The sequence below is a fragment of the Poecile atricapillus genome, chromosome 1 (assembly GCF_030490865.1).
Source record: "Poecile atricapillus isolate bPoeAtr1 chromosome 1, bPoeAtr1.hap1, whole genome shotgun sequence".
In the NCBI taxonomy this organism is placed as follows: Eukaryota; Metazoa; Chordata; class Aves; order Passeriformes; family Paridae; genus Poecile; species Poecile atricapillus.
Genome location: NC_081249.1, coordinates 66,556,107 through 66,572,786, shown reverse-complemented (window position 1 = coordinate 66,572,786; position 16,680 = coordinate 66,556,107). Strand labels below are relative to the sequence as shown.

General features: G+C 35.6%; 1 protein-coding gene across 2 annotated transcripts in view; it reads left to right on the top strand.

Moving 5' to 3' along the window:
- NBEA (neurobeachin) overlaps window positions 1–16,680 on the top strand; it is a 461,177-nt gene that overhangs the window by 364,871 nt on the left and 79,626 nt on the right. For both annotated transcript variants that reach the window (XM_058860312.1, XM_058860303.1), the window contains exons 44-45: window positions 3,958–4,073; window positions 12,735–12,847. In XM_058860312.1, the coding sequence (XP_058716295.1) occupies window positions 3,958–4,073; window positions 12,735–12,847 (229 nt within the window). The remainder of the gene's footprint in view (window positions 1–3,957; window positions 4,074–12,734; window positions 12,848–16,680) is intronic.

The window sequence follows — 16,680 nt, the reverse complement described above, 5'->3', positions numbered from 1 at the left end:
CCTTCCTATGAATATGTTGGCTCTGGAATGCTAATTTTTAAAATTATGCTTATTTGTATAACTAAAATAAGGAGAAATTATGCTGAGTAAACAAAAGGAGCTGCTATACTGAGTGAAACATTATGCTTTTCTTTATCATCATAGTTTTCTAGATTAACTTGTACCTTAAAATATCTTAACTTAACAGACCTTTCTGGTTGTTTTGCTTAAGTTATTTAGTTTAATTTATGCAAATAATATTTCCTCTCTGATACTACTTTGATAAACATCACCTAGAGTTAATTACAGAATCATAAAGGCCTGCATGCATGCTGGGAACATTCCAAAGGAGTAAATTTTGCTATACATAAATGCAGTACATGGCTTTTAAGTGTATTTCTGATTTCATGGTGAAATTCTGCAATTAACAAAGGTGCAAGGAAGTAGAAGTAAATAGAAATATTTATGATCTGATGACTCAAAGGATTAGAAGCAGGTGAACCATTATGGCTTCCTAAGACTTTGCAGACCTGCTGTTCAGAGCAAGTCTTCAGTTTGCCTCTTTGCTTCCTTTCCAAACCGCCTGTTTAATGCTTTGATTAAACAAAAGAGTTCAAGCCTGTACTTATTATTACAAAGGAGTAATTGCATCCTTAAAATCAGTCACATGTTGAAGAGTTCAGTCTGATTTGGTAATCAAATTAGTCTGTCTTTGATAAATGCATTTTCACTCTTCCTGAAACATGTTGCATTGATTGTAGTTTCCTTATGACCTTGCCAAACGATACAACTGGGCAGACAATGCTGTGTCTTTTAACTTCTGCAGCTCCGTATGAGTCTACATAGGTAGAGTAATACTCACTTTTTTGGCACGGTATTATCAGACTGCTTTTTATGGTTCTAACACCTCAGGTGTAATTTACTGATGTCTTTTTATTGAGGGCAACATCATAGCTCAGAAAATAACTGTGAGCCGCCTGATGGTTTCACAGCGTATAGAGATTAAAGAATTGGTAAAAGACACGCTATCTTCATCACTAACTGATGCCTTCCAGTGAAATTCTGTGGGCTATTAATGAATTAGAGAAAACAATGGCTTCAGTGAACAAAATTAAGAAATTCAAATTACTTCTTTTTTTCTGAAAAAAATGTATTTTGGCTGTTACAGTAACCTAATTCAACATCAGGTCAGCTCTGCCATGTCAGCAGCTTGGTGATGGATTTCCAGATCTCAATACAGCTGGTTGCAGAGGTTGACTTTTGTGAAGGGAGAGAGGTAGAAAAACTAAGATTTGATGCCATCAAAGCATAAAACCCTTTCTAGAATTTTGATTAAAAGTGAATGTTGATGAGTCCCTTCCTTTCCTTGGGAAATTACTTTCCCAACTATATATATATATTTTTTTCTCTGAACAAGAGCAACACAACACATAACATCATGTAGGTGCAAGATACTTAAATAGTCTTTGTATGAGATTGTATTGTAGCTGACTAAACGAAAAGTGACTGTGAAAGAGGGTGTGTCACATTCCACATATGGGATATATAACACCCCTTCCTTCACCAAAACTGCATGAATTGTTTTCTAAAAACATTTAAATGTATAAAAATTGAAAACTTGGAGCATTTTGTTGTAATCAGAATCTTCTGCAGTTCCCATTTTGAGCAGATACTTCATTGTTCTCTAGCAGCAAAGGAAGCACATTCATTTGTGCATCTTCATATTGGTGATGGCATATTGAAGAAAGAAATGGTTTGATCAAAGTTGGGTGGTTTTAGCAAAACAGAAAACAGTGGGTCTTCCTGTATTAGCTGAAACAAGAAGGTGTGGAACCAATTTATTGTGCATAATTTCTTCCAGTCTCTGCTGAAAAAAAATATAAATTTTTCAAACACCGTAGATACGGAGTAAATAAGGACGTTTTTAGTATATTTTGATTTTCTGTAGAGTTCACTCAAATCAGGCATCCAAATGCAAGTCCAGCACTTGACAGTTTATAGATTTTTGAGGCACCCTAGGAGACTGTGAATAAAGACTAAAAGCAGCTACTAAGCTGTACTGATACATAAATGTTGTTTTGTCATGGGAGGAACAGAAAGTTTGTGACAGAAATGCTTTGTAAATTTAATGATCTCTTTTCTATTTTTATTTTCTGTGTTTATTAATTTGTATGTAGCATTAGTCGAAATTTACCAGAAACCATATGTCTTTGAGAGTTCTATGTAAAAACAGTTGTTATTCTATAAAATGCAATATTAAGTATGATTACATTTGGATATTTCTTTAGATAAATTGTTTCATAAAGATTATAGAAACAACTTTAAAATATTTTGCGTTTTCTCCTGTGTACTGTAAAGTGTATTTATCTTTGGTATCCTATAGTCTACTGTAAAATAAGGCTAGCCAAACTGGCAAGACCTAATGTACTATTATTTGGGTAAATACACTTGCGTGGTCATTTTTGTATGCCCAGTTTGTAAGCTGAAATACGGCAGATGTTCATAAGTTACACACTGGCAATTTAGACAAATAATTGTAATAACTGTACACTCCAGTCACGTACCAATGTTCACTCACCCTTTCTCTGGAAAAAGAGTTCAGTGCATCTCTAGGAGTATGTACATGCATCTTTAGGAGTAGATGGTTCACATATTTGTAAACACTGCGCAGTTTGACACCTTGTATATGACTAAGTTTTAAGAAGATACTCAGCTTCCAAAGTCTAGAAATAACACACAGTGTACCCAAGGTGCAACTGAAAGCTGAAGCATTGGGTGTCCCTATTTAGTCTTGGTAAACTATATAAATACTACTACATGCATTCTTTAAATTCACTGAACTCAGACTACACATTAGGAATTGTATATTTTGTTGCTGTTGTTTTTAACAGATACAAATATTTCTCTATTTTTACACATAAGATCTAAATTTCTTTTTAAAAAGGTATTTAAGGAGATGAATTTATTTTCCTTTTAAAAATTTCCTTGTCTTTTTTTTTTAGGCAAGAACTATTTTCTCTAGAAATGAGTTTTTAACAACGAGGCTGCTTCTGCCTGTTGCAGATTTTTTTCTTTAATGCATCAGTCTAGACTGACTCTAGTCCCCTACATTTTACCAAACAGGGACAGTATATGCAATGGTTAATTTAAGACTTGGTGCGTGGTATTTGATTATTGTGATGTCAAATTGAATATAGAAGAGTTGAGGGTTTCTGCTTTTCTCTTCCTTGGCATGTAGTTTGATTCTTTCTCCCTTATCCAGACATGTAAGTTTCAAAAAATGTGTGGAAATTGAGTATCATAGGAGCTTCTGCTCCTCTTCCAAATTTGAATGAAATGCAATTTAGAAGTCATTATGAAGAGACAGGCAGATGAACATGTGAGCAGATAACTGAGTAAAATTTGTTTCTTTCAGAAACCAGGCTATAAATAGAAATCTTCAAGCTTACTGGGATATAGGAAAGAATCACGGGTAGTTGACCATAGAGGAGGTGCACAAATTGTGTAATAAATACAGTCAACCTGTGTGAGGAAAGTGTATGTCACTTTAATGTATCACTCTCTCACATTATTGAACTTATCTCAATATATCCATTTGAAACAGGGAAATGGTATTCCTCTTTTATTCCTTCTGGACAAGCCTGACACCAGGAGCTCTGCAGTTTCTTTTAATCACAGTCTTTTAACCAGGTTCAGAATAAAACAAACCACAAAATATACTATTATTTATAATAATATTTATATTTATTGCAATAATAATATTTATATTTATTGCAATGCTGTAGTAGTGATAAAATAAAATATAGTTCCTAATTTTAGCCATTTCTCAAATAAGGGTAATAGTGTCTTCTTGACTTCATTAAATGAAATAAAAAAGCTTCTGAGAGAATCTGAAATTAATCACAGTTAAAATCTTGCCCTACATCGTAACATTTAATGAGACTCTTAAAAAAATCGTTCTTTAAATATATCTCCTAGGAGAATCTCTCTGGCCACACCCCGACAACTTTATAAATCCTCCAACATGACTCAGCGCTGGCAGAGACGGGAGATATCCAACTTTGAATACTTGATGTTCCTCAATACTATAGCAGGTAAGGTTTCTGGCTCTTTAATACCTTGTAATATGTTTATGTTTGTCAAAGTCTTAAGCAACGTGACTTGATAGAATACATTTATCCCTCTAGAATTCAGCTGCAGCTTTGTGATATATTCTGAAGCACACACACACATTAAATTTTATCACAAAATGCACAACCTATCACAAAGACTTCAGATTCATGTATTGCTGTGAAGGCTGTTCCTTGCTCCCCTTCTGCCATTTCCTCTGCTGACAGCTTTGTCTGAAGCTTTATTAGAGTCAACAAACCATTGCCAGAGAGTGTCTGGAAATAATAATGGGAAAATGTAATTTCGCTACTTCATCATTCTCAGCAACAGCAACTAGACAGCAGAATAACAACAGTATTCTGCCTAGTACAGATGTCACCTGGATTGTGGTATGATTAGATTACAGCATCTTTTCTCATTTAGTTCTTTGAGATGAAATATAATATCAGATTAGGTATTTAAAATGAGAAATAACTGCCATAGACATCCATTTGTTATTGGCAAAAGAAGAGCTTTTCTGGCAATTGTCATTAATTAAACATTTGTGAAGATATTATTCCTTTCACCTTTTCCTTTTCTATGTGTTAACTCCAACGTTAATTTTAAATGTAAAAAGCAGCAGTTTTCTACACGATATACAGAGATTTCCAGGAGGTTGTCTACTCTTATGATTCCTGCCTGTAGCACACATGCTGCTTATCAACCTGCCTGTGGAGAGCCTCATACAGACATTTCACTTCAGTGAGCTTTAATTTGAAAGCCAAATTAAATTCCACCAGGCATCACTTTGTACTCCAGTATTACAACTCCCATCTTTACTTGGTCCTGACTTTAATGCTCGAGGTTACCCTCAGGCCAGACACAAGACACATGTAAGTGTGAAACCCAAAGGTAGCGCTGGTTATGCTGACCAGTCTGGGGACAGTCACTGCTTTCTTCCCAGTAGGGCAGTGGCAGAATTCAGGGGCTGTCAAACTCACTTGCTTTGAACCCTCAGGCTTTGGCCTCTGTGCTTAGATGGTCGTCATCTTCCATGCATCTAGTCTTACGGATGTTAATAAATGTGTCATCAACTTATCCCAGTGTGATACAGAAGTGTTAGCACTGAACAGTTGGAAATCTGAGGGCATGTTTACCTTGTGCAGTGGAGCAAAAAGCAGAATCCCTGGAACTCCTGGAGATCTGGGCTGGAAAGTCCATATGGTGAAGTCCAGTGCAGGCTCACCAGCTTGGTTCCCAAGCATTTTAGCTGCGGTCCCGCAGATCTCTGCTGGAGGAAGGAGCCCTGCTGAGCGTTTATTGCCTCTGGTGCAGTGCCAGAATGCTGCTATCCGCTTCTGGACACTGGCCTGTCTCCAGCTGCTTCTTGCCTCTCACACATCCGCTGCCCTTCTAGTGGTGAGGAAATGCAGGCGAACCCTTGCTGGCTCCCTGGCTGCCTCACCTAACTTGGAGGATTTACTGGAGAAGTGGGAAGTTAGCCTGGAACCCCTCAGTCCTTGTCCAATACATTATAGACAGAACTGTCTTTCACTTGTAATTTCCTTTTTATGTATTCATTTCTTCTGTAAACAGTGAATTTAAGGCCTTTAAATGAGAGTACACAAGAGATAAGCCGTTTTTTTAGTAAATTATTTTTTTTTATTTTTAATCAGTTTAAAACTCCAAAGTCACTTTGTTTTAGGTACCTCACCAAAGCATCCAAACCTGGAAGACAGCATTATGTCTGAAGTAATTTAGAAATTGCAGTAACACTTACACTAACATATCTATCAGTTAACAAGCTTCAGCCTGAACAAATTCCCTCAGAGTATCTCAGACGTCTCAAAAAAATATTTTTGGACGACTTGTTTGATACTAGTACTGCTGGGCAGGCTTTATAGCCAAACACTTGGGGTGATAGCATGAGACAGGATTCTCTTAAGGTCATTTAGTGTCACTCATCTGTCTGATAATAAGATGGCTTGATATTAGCATTCCAGGTTCCACCTGCTATGGCCAGTGTCTGAAGGATTACTGACTATTTGTTTGGCTTTTTTTTTGGTGTGTGTCCATGAATTTCTGTCCTATTTGAAAAAAAATGTTTAGTCACTATCCCTAGGAGTGTCTCTCTGACTCAAGACATTTAATTTCTAGCAGATTTATTGGTAAATAATCTTACAGGTAAATATCATTTGTTTGTGTAATCTCATCGGTTAATTGCATAGGATGCCTTGCTCATTCCACTGCATTTTCTACCATCTCATAAAATCTTTCATCAGTATGTGATTTTTTTAAAAACTTGAATAAAATTTATCCTTGGTAGCTGAACTTGCCAATGACACACACAAAACCTTTTCTGAAAATAACATCAGAGAATCAAAGCTGACTGAAACCCAACAGGCAATTCTACACATGACAATAAACTGTTTATTCCAGTTTGGAACAAAACCCAAAGTTTTCCAACTTTTTGACAGAAGGTTTTTTTTGGAAGTTATTTTTTGGAAGATCAACCAGGTTTTGTAGTTTCAATGAAGTCTGCAGTTCATCTAGAAAGCTCAGTTCCAAAAACTCCTGAAGTACTTGGGGGTATTTGCAAAGAACCACCTCATAAAGTTCCTGGCAAGCCAGAAACCCACCCACAACAGAGTGCACATGAGCTCGAAGTCCAGTCATGGGGAAGAAAGCTTTGAAAAAGAAATATGTTAGAAAGTCTAGAATCTCTCCCATCCCCAAACTGATCCTAGCTCCACTGTTGCATGGCCTTGTACCACCAGGGCATGAGATCTGGGAAACTGCAGCATCGAGAGCTGTGAGGCAGCCTGAGTGACACTACTTTTACAGCTGTGCCTGTATTTCTGTAAGTCTTTTTGAAAGGTGTTCTTCAGAAATATTTCCCTTGCAACAAATACGTGTTTTCTGATGGAGCACTAACAAGATTAATAAGTATACCAGAAATACAGTACTGGAAGCAAAGAACCTCTACTAACTTGTTTAGTTAGTTTTGATAACTGCCCAAGTACACCTGTATTAAACAGACACAAAATCTTATATGCACTGCAGACAGGACCCTCAGCAGTCAGAAGAAAATACAGGATTTTTTATTTTGTACACACAAATAGAGTACTGAATATACTTGTGACCTCCTTTCCGAAGTAAAGATGTATGTTATTTTCTTCCTTCTTGGAAATCCAATTTCCAATTACAGTCCTAATTATACTCTTTTGTAATGAGATTCCATAAGAAATATTTCCTTATAAGTTACAACTTCTTTGCCAGCAATTGTTAGTTTAGCAGCAATGACCTAGTTTTAGAATATAACTGTTTATTTAAGCAGCATCTTATTCTCTAACAGTATTACTGTTTTCAGCTATTGGGAAATATATCCATCTTTTTTTTTTTTTTTTTTTTTTTTTTTAATTCACATTGCAATTAAGCTCCTACTGGTTTATTCAGCAAATCTAAGTTGTAGTTTAGTCAGAAACATGGAAGTTTGACATTTAAGAATTGTGGATTATTTTTTGGTAAGTAGGTGATAAGTAAGGTTTCTTCACTGTGTTGTCTTCTCATCCAAATAGAGGTCCACTAACAAATGTGGTTTAGTACATTTTTTGCCTATTCTTTGTAGCTTTCTTTTTTTTTTTTCTTACAATGGTGCTTAATTAGTCTCTAGCCCTCTACAAAAGAGTAAGAAAGCACTCATGTATTCTTGTGATCCTCCTCTGAGATTACACAAGAAGCAATAGTCTTGGAAATGTGGTGTTCAGAAGTGTGGGTTCTGACACCAGCTTATTTGTCTTGTTGTGACATCATGCAGCTGGGTCCTTCCCCACAAGAAGTCCTCTGCCTGTTTATTAATACTGTTAATTACACAGACTGGTTGGTCTTTGTACAATGGAACTGCTGAAATAAATATATTAATCTCTTCTTAAATCTCTCCCTGGTTTGCTGGTATGTCTGTCCTGAGAAGCATGGCCCCTGGCTGTTCTATATGTCCTTAATATTTGAAGTATCCTCTTGGAAAAAATCCATCTTTTTATGATGTTGTCTTTAATTCTTACATTGTCCTGTTACCCCTTAGAAGCATTGCCATGCTTCATGTCTAGATTAATTGTTCCTACTGTGATCTGTGCTCATGACTTAATAACTTTCTTCTTCAGCTCTCAATGGTCTCTCTTTCTAGATCATTTCCTATCCAATCTTATGTGTGATTGCTGGCACTGACGTTGGCTTGATGTCTTATTGCAATATCAATTCAAAATCTCTCTCCATCTTCAAAACTCTCTAAAGCCTGGTTTCAACCTGTTTCTCTGGCCCTCTAGTTGGCTATTTTTTCACCTCCCTCTTCTGTCTCCAAGCTCTTCACCTCTTTCTTGCCCTTCTTTCTGGCTCGAGCATATTTCATCATGTTTACATCTCTGGGCTTTCCTCCCTAAGGTAAACACTGCACTCTGCTACTTATCAATCAGTCTCAGTGTTATACTCTCCATGCCCCTGGTTTTTGTCCTGGCTGTGTAGACATAAGCCTTCCTGGTTGCCTCCCCCCTCCTCCCTCTACCTGCTTCATTCTTGGGGGTCCTTTTGTTTTAGCTATGATTATACTAATTGTCCTCTCTGCATGGGATCTGCATATATGTCAACTGAACCCTCTGGGTGATATAGGAAGCAGGTAATTTTTACTATTCTCACTTAAAACATTATTAAAAAGAGTGCTTAAAAGGAGTCCCACTACAGCAAAAGTATCAAGAGGATTTGGAACAAGAAGTTGTTTTTAATATCATTGCAGTGCTCACTGTTTTAGCTAAAAGTCTAGATTTCAAATCTATTTCTCAGTATTCAAATAATTCCTGCTGTTTGATTTCAAACTGCAGTATATTAAATGTGTGCTTGCATTTGTATTTATTGGAATTTTAATTCTTTTAAATCCTACATGCCACTGCTTTTAAAAGAAATTAAGAATAATTGCATCTATAATTTTTGTGAGTAATTTCTTCTAGTGGAAAGGGATTATTTTTAAAGGTTTATGGAAAAAAATGACATCCTCAATTAGGTAATAAATTCAGATGAACTTCTTCCCCCTCACCGATTTTTTTTTTTTTGCCTGTTTAGCATTTTCCACTTTTTTACTCTGTGATGTACAAGCCCTCACTGGTTAATTATGTATATATTTAGCTACTGCATGTGTTGGGCTTATTATTGTCATCTAATTAGATGTAACTCGAACTACTTACTTCTAGAAAAATCATTAAAAATTCTTTCCTAATGACCTAGAGATGACAAAATGTCTGTAAAGTGTGAAGAAGCAGACAAGCACAGGAACATCGCTCTTAAAGAGTGTTAATCCAGATGCTGCAATCATCTAATTAAACAATATTTTGCTGTCATTAACATTTTCACCAAGGAATTGCAGTTATAATTTCTTTGTCAGCTGTCTCTAGCTCACTTTACCTTAGAAACTAAAGTGCCATATAAAAACATTAAATTGGATGGTTTAATTAAAAAGTTTTGGTGGTTTTTTTTTTAATGAAGAAACATATCCTATATTTCTGAGATCTCATTTACTATGCCTCATTTTTATTGTTCAAGTAGATTAGTGTCACAGGGCTTGCAATATTTAATATTCAGCCTTTAATATTAATCTCTGTAAGCCTACTTGAGGGGAAATCTGAAGGTTCTGAAAAGGTATAGGGACTACCAACAGTCATGCAGGTTTATGTTCTATATTTATTTAGCTAAAGAAAGGACCAAATAATTCTTGCTGGAAGCACCAGACAATTGATGAGATGGCTAAGTATATTCATCTGCTGACTTTACTCTGAAAATAATCAATTGTGAAGCCAGAACAGATCAAGACAGCATTTCTAATAAAGTGAAACCACTAATATTTATGCATGTTTAGAATTAGGGATTTGTAATCCCATTATAGGCCTAGATCACTGTCCTCTGCTCAGTTAAGTACAGATGTGTGGTCTTACCTCGTAGGTTTGGTCTGCTTTCACAATTTAAATTAGGTTCGTCTTTCTGAGTCAGTTTTATTTGTTGATATTAAGGAGAAAATTGTTGAATTGAGAAAAATAAATCACTAACTTTTTAAAAAACAAATTAAGAGCTATTCTTAGTAGTTTTTATTTTCATAAATAAAATATATTTTATAAAAATAAAAGTAGGAGAGAAGAGAATATTTTAATTTTTCTCACAAGACTTATATTTACCAAATACATAATCTTGAAGGCTTCATTATTTTCAGCTTATCCTACCTAAGCTGAGAGAGAAGCTGCTTCAAATTATTTGTCATGTGAGTTAAAAAACTGCACAGAGGAGTTACTGCGGTGTTCTGAAATGGAGCTAATGTCATATGATAATTTCTTCATTTGTCTCTACTATAAGTAATTCCTCAGCAAAAAAGAACTCATATGCCAGTGAGACTCAGGATTGCTTTTTCTTATACTCTATTCACACAATTGATTTTCCCATATGGAATGGGAACAGTCAAAGTCTTGTTGACTGAATATTGAAATTAAATCTATATGAAAATAATGAAATAAATATAAAAATTAAATGAAATCACAGCATGAAAAAGATCTCAATTTCAAAATTGAACGTAATTTTGTATGACCCTACATTTCCTTTCAAAATTTTGAAAAAGGATGTTCTCAGTTTTTAAATACTTCTCTAAAAGGTTACAGTTGAAGATTTTTATTACTATGAGCTCTTCTCCATACAAGTTTTGATTCTGCAGCATCTTCATTTTTGCTTAGGCTTTGCAATGGACTACAGTCAAGTCTCAGTCATTCTCTTCCTAGACCTCAGAGTTCTTTTAGTCTTCTCTTTGCATAAACTAATGTCTCTCTATTGTGGAAGGTTTTGCATGCGCTTCTGTTAACTTAATTAAAGATTCTGATGGAAAAACATTTATTGAATGAAGCTGTAGTTTTATAGAGCCCTTATTTTAAAGCACCCTTAATTTGATAATCTCAAGAAACTTTACAAGTCATATGCAATTAAACACATGCCAAAGAGGAAAATAATATTCTGATTTGATGGATGTAGAAAAAGAGGCAGAATTGTCTTCCTTCAAAACATATAGAGCCCCCTCCCAAAAGTCTAAAAGAATTAATATTCTAGGAGAGGATACCTTTCCTTTTCCTCCCTTACAAGGATAAATTCTGGTATACTGCTTGATTTAGTTGTTTGATACATTCTTGTTCTGTCCAAGATTCATTTTGTATTCATTCATTCATTCATTCATTCATTCTTGATATTAAAGAAGTGGTTTTGTTTCTATACATGTTTATTTGTGTATATAGCACACAGTGCTGGAATTGGTTGTTTGACAAAGTTATATTTGCACCTTAAATATTTTTTTTGTGTTCTTGTGAACATCTATGTTTTCAGAGAGCGAAAGTGAGGATGCACAACTCTTAAGAATATCCACTTCTGTATACAGTGAAACTTTGTGCAAAATAAAAACATGCTTTTTGTTCATCAACTTCTGTTGAAAAAATGAGGTGTTTGTAGAGCAGTGAAAGTTTCACATTTCATTAAAGCAGAACTGATTTTTGTGGAGAATTGCAACTGCTACTCAGAACAAGGAAGGCTGTGTTTTCCTGTGCCGGGTTTTGTACCCCAGGAATCTGTCCAGAATCTGGAAGGAAACAGTTAGTGAGACAGGGCTGTAAATCTGCCTCAGGACTGGGAATTGTTAACCTGGATTATTTCAGTCTGCTAATTATATTATATAAATACACACACACATATATTTATGACCTGATTTTGTTTTTTAAGACTCATGTTGCATATTGAGTGGTTCTCACTACAGCAATAGGATGGACAGTTCTGGACTATGCAATTTAATTTGTTTTATCACTGAAATGTTAGATTCTACTAAATACTAGAGAATAAAAAATAGCAACCTTTCCCAAACACACTTCTCTTCGTGATGAATTCATAATTTTTAGTTCACTGAAGTTGCAGATTGTTCTTATGAAATGGTCTGTCCATTTCAAAGATTGTCTAACCATCTAAAGATGGTTTTTGCACATTTGAGCTGCTGGGATGACAGCAGTGCTTCTTTTATGATTGAAGAAAGTGGCCTGGGATAGTCATCTCTGTCTTTTATACAGGAGAACTGTTTTTTCATTATCAATGTGATTAAAAATAGTGTTACAGCAAACATGACTTTCATAATTTTGATTCCATAGTTGCTGTGGAACCTCACCATTTCTTCTATGAGGAAGTACCATAGGGAATGATGGATTAGACTGGACTATCTAGGACAGACCTAGATTTGCAAACCTCAAATTTATCCCCTTGCTGTTTGAACTCTCATTTTATCTTTGCCAGCTATGATAAGTTCCTAGGAAAGTAGTAGTCTAGTTCTTTTGAATTTCTACATTCATGATATAAAAATATCTTGATGGAAATAAAAAAAGAAAGTGTTTATGGGGCATTTTAGTTGATCTTAAAAGATACCATATCAGTTCGTGTGCTGACTTCTGATTCAAGATAAGTGCATCTAAATGACTGGTTTTTTTCTGTTCATACCTGATTCTGTCAAAGTGGTGGGAACTGGGAACATGTGATGCAACAAATGTAACCACTAGATTTTTTTCTAGCTGGACAAGCGGACACTATTTCCTAATTCTTAAAACTTTCCTTTTCAATAGGACGAACATACAATGACCTGAACCAATACCCTGTATTTCCGTGGGTTTTAACAAACTATGAGTCTGAAGAGTTAGATCTGACCCTTCCAGGCAACTTCAGAGATCTTTCAAAGGTATGGTTCATTTTTGTTAAAGAACAGTCAGCCCTTTTAGAAAGACATTTTGCTTTATGTTTATAGTCTGGTTAAGTAAGGTCTTTATTTTAAACTCATGAAAGTCTGAAATAGACTTCTCTATTTTAGAATTATTTTATACTGAATCTCTACATTATGCTATTTCCATGTCCCTGACTTATCTGGTTCTAAATCTGCAACTCCTGCATACCTTCTGACTAATGGAACAGGAGTGCATCAGACCACTTGATCTCACTAATTATGCCTCTTAGTTAAAAGCTGATCCTCTGGAAATAAAATGCTTGGACTAATATTTCACTTTATTTTGTAGTGACTAGAATAGTAATATAGTATCAGCATCTTCTTTTGATTTAATAGTTAGTAAGGGGTATTTTTTATTTTAGATCCTGGAGTATCCAGTCCTGAATATTATTTGTTGAGATTTTTTCCATCCAACATGACTTGGGCACTTAGTGCTTTATAATAATAATAAAAAAATCCTAGTAGGTTTTTTTGTTGGTTTTTTTTGGTTTTTTTGTTTGTTTTTTTTTTGGTGCAATATTGTCATCAATACCCAGCTCTGGTATTCTGGTTGTGCTAACAGACTGCAGGGAAGTCTGTCCTGGCCAAGCATAGCAGAAACATATGGAGGGGCTCTACTTTTGGCCAGCTGAAATAAGGACAAAAAAGAGGTCTCACAACTGTATTGTGAGAAGTATCTTTCCTGGTTGCTATCAGCTAAGGAAGTGCATGCACTTGCCAGTGAAGGTGGCAAGATAGTGGACAGTCCTGCAACATCCCCAGTGTGAGGTTTCTGTTGTCTGGTGTGTCAGCTTTCTTGCATCCTTACCACAGCTCCTCAGCTGAGAGGGGGAAGTTGCTTGTACAAATTGAGTGAGGCTCAAAACCACAGGAAGCTGTCACTCACTGCCTTTAGGAGTGAGGCTGGAGAGGAGAAAATGACCCCCAAGGCCTGTTCTGCAGTCCTGTGCTGCAGACCCTGCATTCCCTTCTGCTGCTGGGCAGACGTGAGTGTTTCTGGGGTTTATGGTTTAAGTCTGGATTTTTTTCCTCCTCTCCCTGCAAGCACACATCCTGGGGAGCAATGGAGACATCCTGCCCTGGATATTTGACAGTTTCATCTCTGCTGGAAAGAGTGTGCTTGCAGTACCTCCAGATGTGTTATAACCATTCCTAGAAGGCTGCTTTTGTAAGACGTCCAAACTAATTTGAGTAGGACTTGAATTTATAATAGCGGACAGAGACACCTGAGTTTGCACTCATTTTTTTTCTTAGACAAATAAAAAAAATAAATAAGCAAATAAACCCAGAATTTACAGTACATTCACAGTATGCCTCAAAAGGAAATAAATTGCTTGATACTTCCGTTAGGTTATGTAAAACTTCTGACCTTTCACAGTATTATAGGTATGTTTCACAAATGTGTTTTTCAGTTCTGTAACACCATTGTAACCTGTGCCAAGAACAATAAAAGAACCACAGACATGACTTAAAAAAAGACCTGTGATCATTTTACACTGGCTTGTTCCCTAGCATGTATGAAAGTATTGCTGGTTTAGAGTTGTTCAGAAAGATAAACCTTTCATTAAGGTGCTTACACTTTTCAAAATCTCTCAAAGTCACTTTCTGTAAGTATTAATAGCACTTTATGTGGTGAAATGCAACAAGATTAGACAGTGTCTCATGAGTCCTTTGCTAGGTATTTAGTTTGGTTCAATCCACATTTTTATAGCAATCTACTAAAATCTGTAATTGCTACAGGAAGCAGTGTGATAGCTGAATAGATAGGTATTCCTCAGGAGTTAGTAAAGACTCATTATGGAATTAGTGCATGTATAGCTTATTAAGTATCACTGTACTGTTGTTAGTGCTCTCCTCAAAAGGAAATGTAAAATCAAGTCCATGGCTATTTATTTTACATCAAGAACTCATGCAATGTGCACCTTTTCTAGCCAATTTGAAAACTTACCAAAAGCTATTGCTGGTTTCCTCTGGAACAGCTAGGGTTTTGACCACTGAAAAGCCTACACAGAGCTAGTCAAGGAAAAATGACCTTTCCTTTCTGCCAATATCTGGGCTCCATTTATCCCACAGATGTATGAGAAAACGCACGTGAAATCTCTAAAGTGTTGTGAAATACCTCAGAATAAAAGGGTTGTAATTGTCAATTTTTTGCAGGGTTCATTATAATAATATCGGATAGATTTCATTTCACCATGGTTTTAAAAGGAAAAATAGGTTAATGATTTTATTTTACAATGCAGTGGCCAGTTAGGATGGAATGCCTGACTTGGGCTATTAAGTGTTGTGTCCTGTTTCAATTTTTGCATTATCAGTAAAAATCTTAAAAATTTGAATGTCTCTGAGATATTTCCTTGTCAATTCTGTTTTAATTTTTGATACTGTCCTGTATCTACGAGCCCCTTCTTTTCTATTCATGGAGGTAGCTTGGTGCTTAAGAGCAGGAGTTAGTGATTTATTGTTAGCAATATTGAAGGAGGTTGTGCTAGCAAGCCTCAGCCAGACCTCTGGAGCAGGCCCACACAGTATCCTGTCCTGAGGAGCAACTTCCTTCTGTCAGATCTTGCCCTGCAATGGAGACATGTTCCTGCAGATTTGATGGCAGATCAGGACCTCCAGATAAACTGTTGATGGATAAAACCTCCTTTGTCAGCTCCTGACCTTCTGTCTCCCTGTAAATTTTGTCCTTAGTTTCACAAAGCTTCTGTCCTTGATATTTAGCAATTAATAGTCCTCAAACAATCTTTTGAAATTATTTAGAATTTTAACACTATTGCATATATGGTAAAAGCCGAAAAAAGCAATGAAAGTAAAAGAGAGGTCACCTACCATGCTTTGTTTTCTTGGTTTAAAATAGTTTTTGTAGTTAAATGTAGGTGCTAAATCTAGCTTTTTAAAATATTTTGTTAATTCTTGCTCAAAGTTCATACAATACTCCAGTGTCAATTCTGATAATTGACTACACAATTTTTAAAATTTTTTAATCTTTGGCTTCTAGGCTTTCTGTATAAAAGCTTTTATCTTTGTGATATCACAACTCCTAAGTGAACATACCATACACATCAAATGCAATTCATGTGGGTTTTGGAGATGAAATTAGAGGTGTTTGTCTTGCTTACAATGTCAGTGATGGAGTAAAACATGCACCTTTGGAATCTAGCCCAAACTTAAATATATACATTCATGCAAAGCCATCTTGAACATGTAACTTGTCCTTTCCTTCCATTCCATTTCATTCTGGTTTTATGTGGCACTCCTTATTGGGATATTTTTAAATCCAGATTTTACTTGTTTTCTCATTACAATTACATTTAAATATTAGTTTGAAAATTCCTCTGTCCTTTTCCTTTTAGGTGTTTGGAAATTCTGTTCTCAAAGCTTTTTGTTTTTTTTTCCTTTTACATATAGTTTTAGATTTAAAACCAGTGTCTGTGGGCATGGAATGTGCCATAGCAGTGGGATATATCGTACCTTTCATGTGATTAGACAGTGTAGATTCGAGTTTTATTCATTACATATACAAGGTTAAAGGTTATATTTATTGTTTGACAGGATCAAAAGCTAATGAAAGAGGCTGTCATAGATACATAGATTATCTTTTCAGTATCAAACCATCAGGTGATCTGCTTATTTTCTTCTTTGTTGAAATTTCCTTTAGAGGAATACTTAGGATATTAAACATTAGTCCAGGAAACATGTACACAGCCCTCACTATATAGGGATTTTTTGTGAGGTTCAAGACACTTAAGATGTAGCATGGTTTGTTTGTATAAAATTGTATGACTTTTACT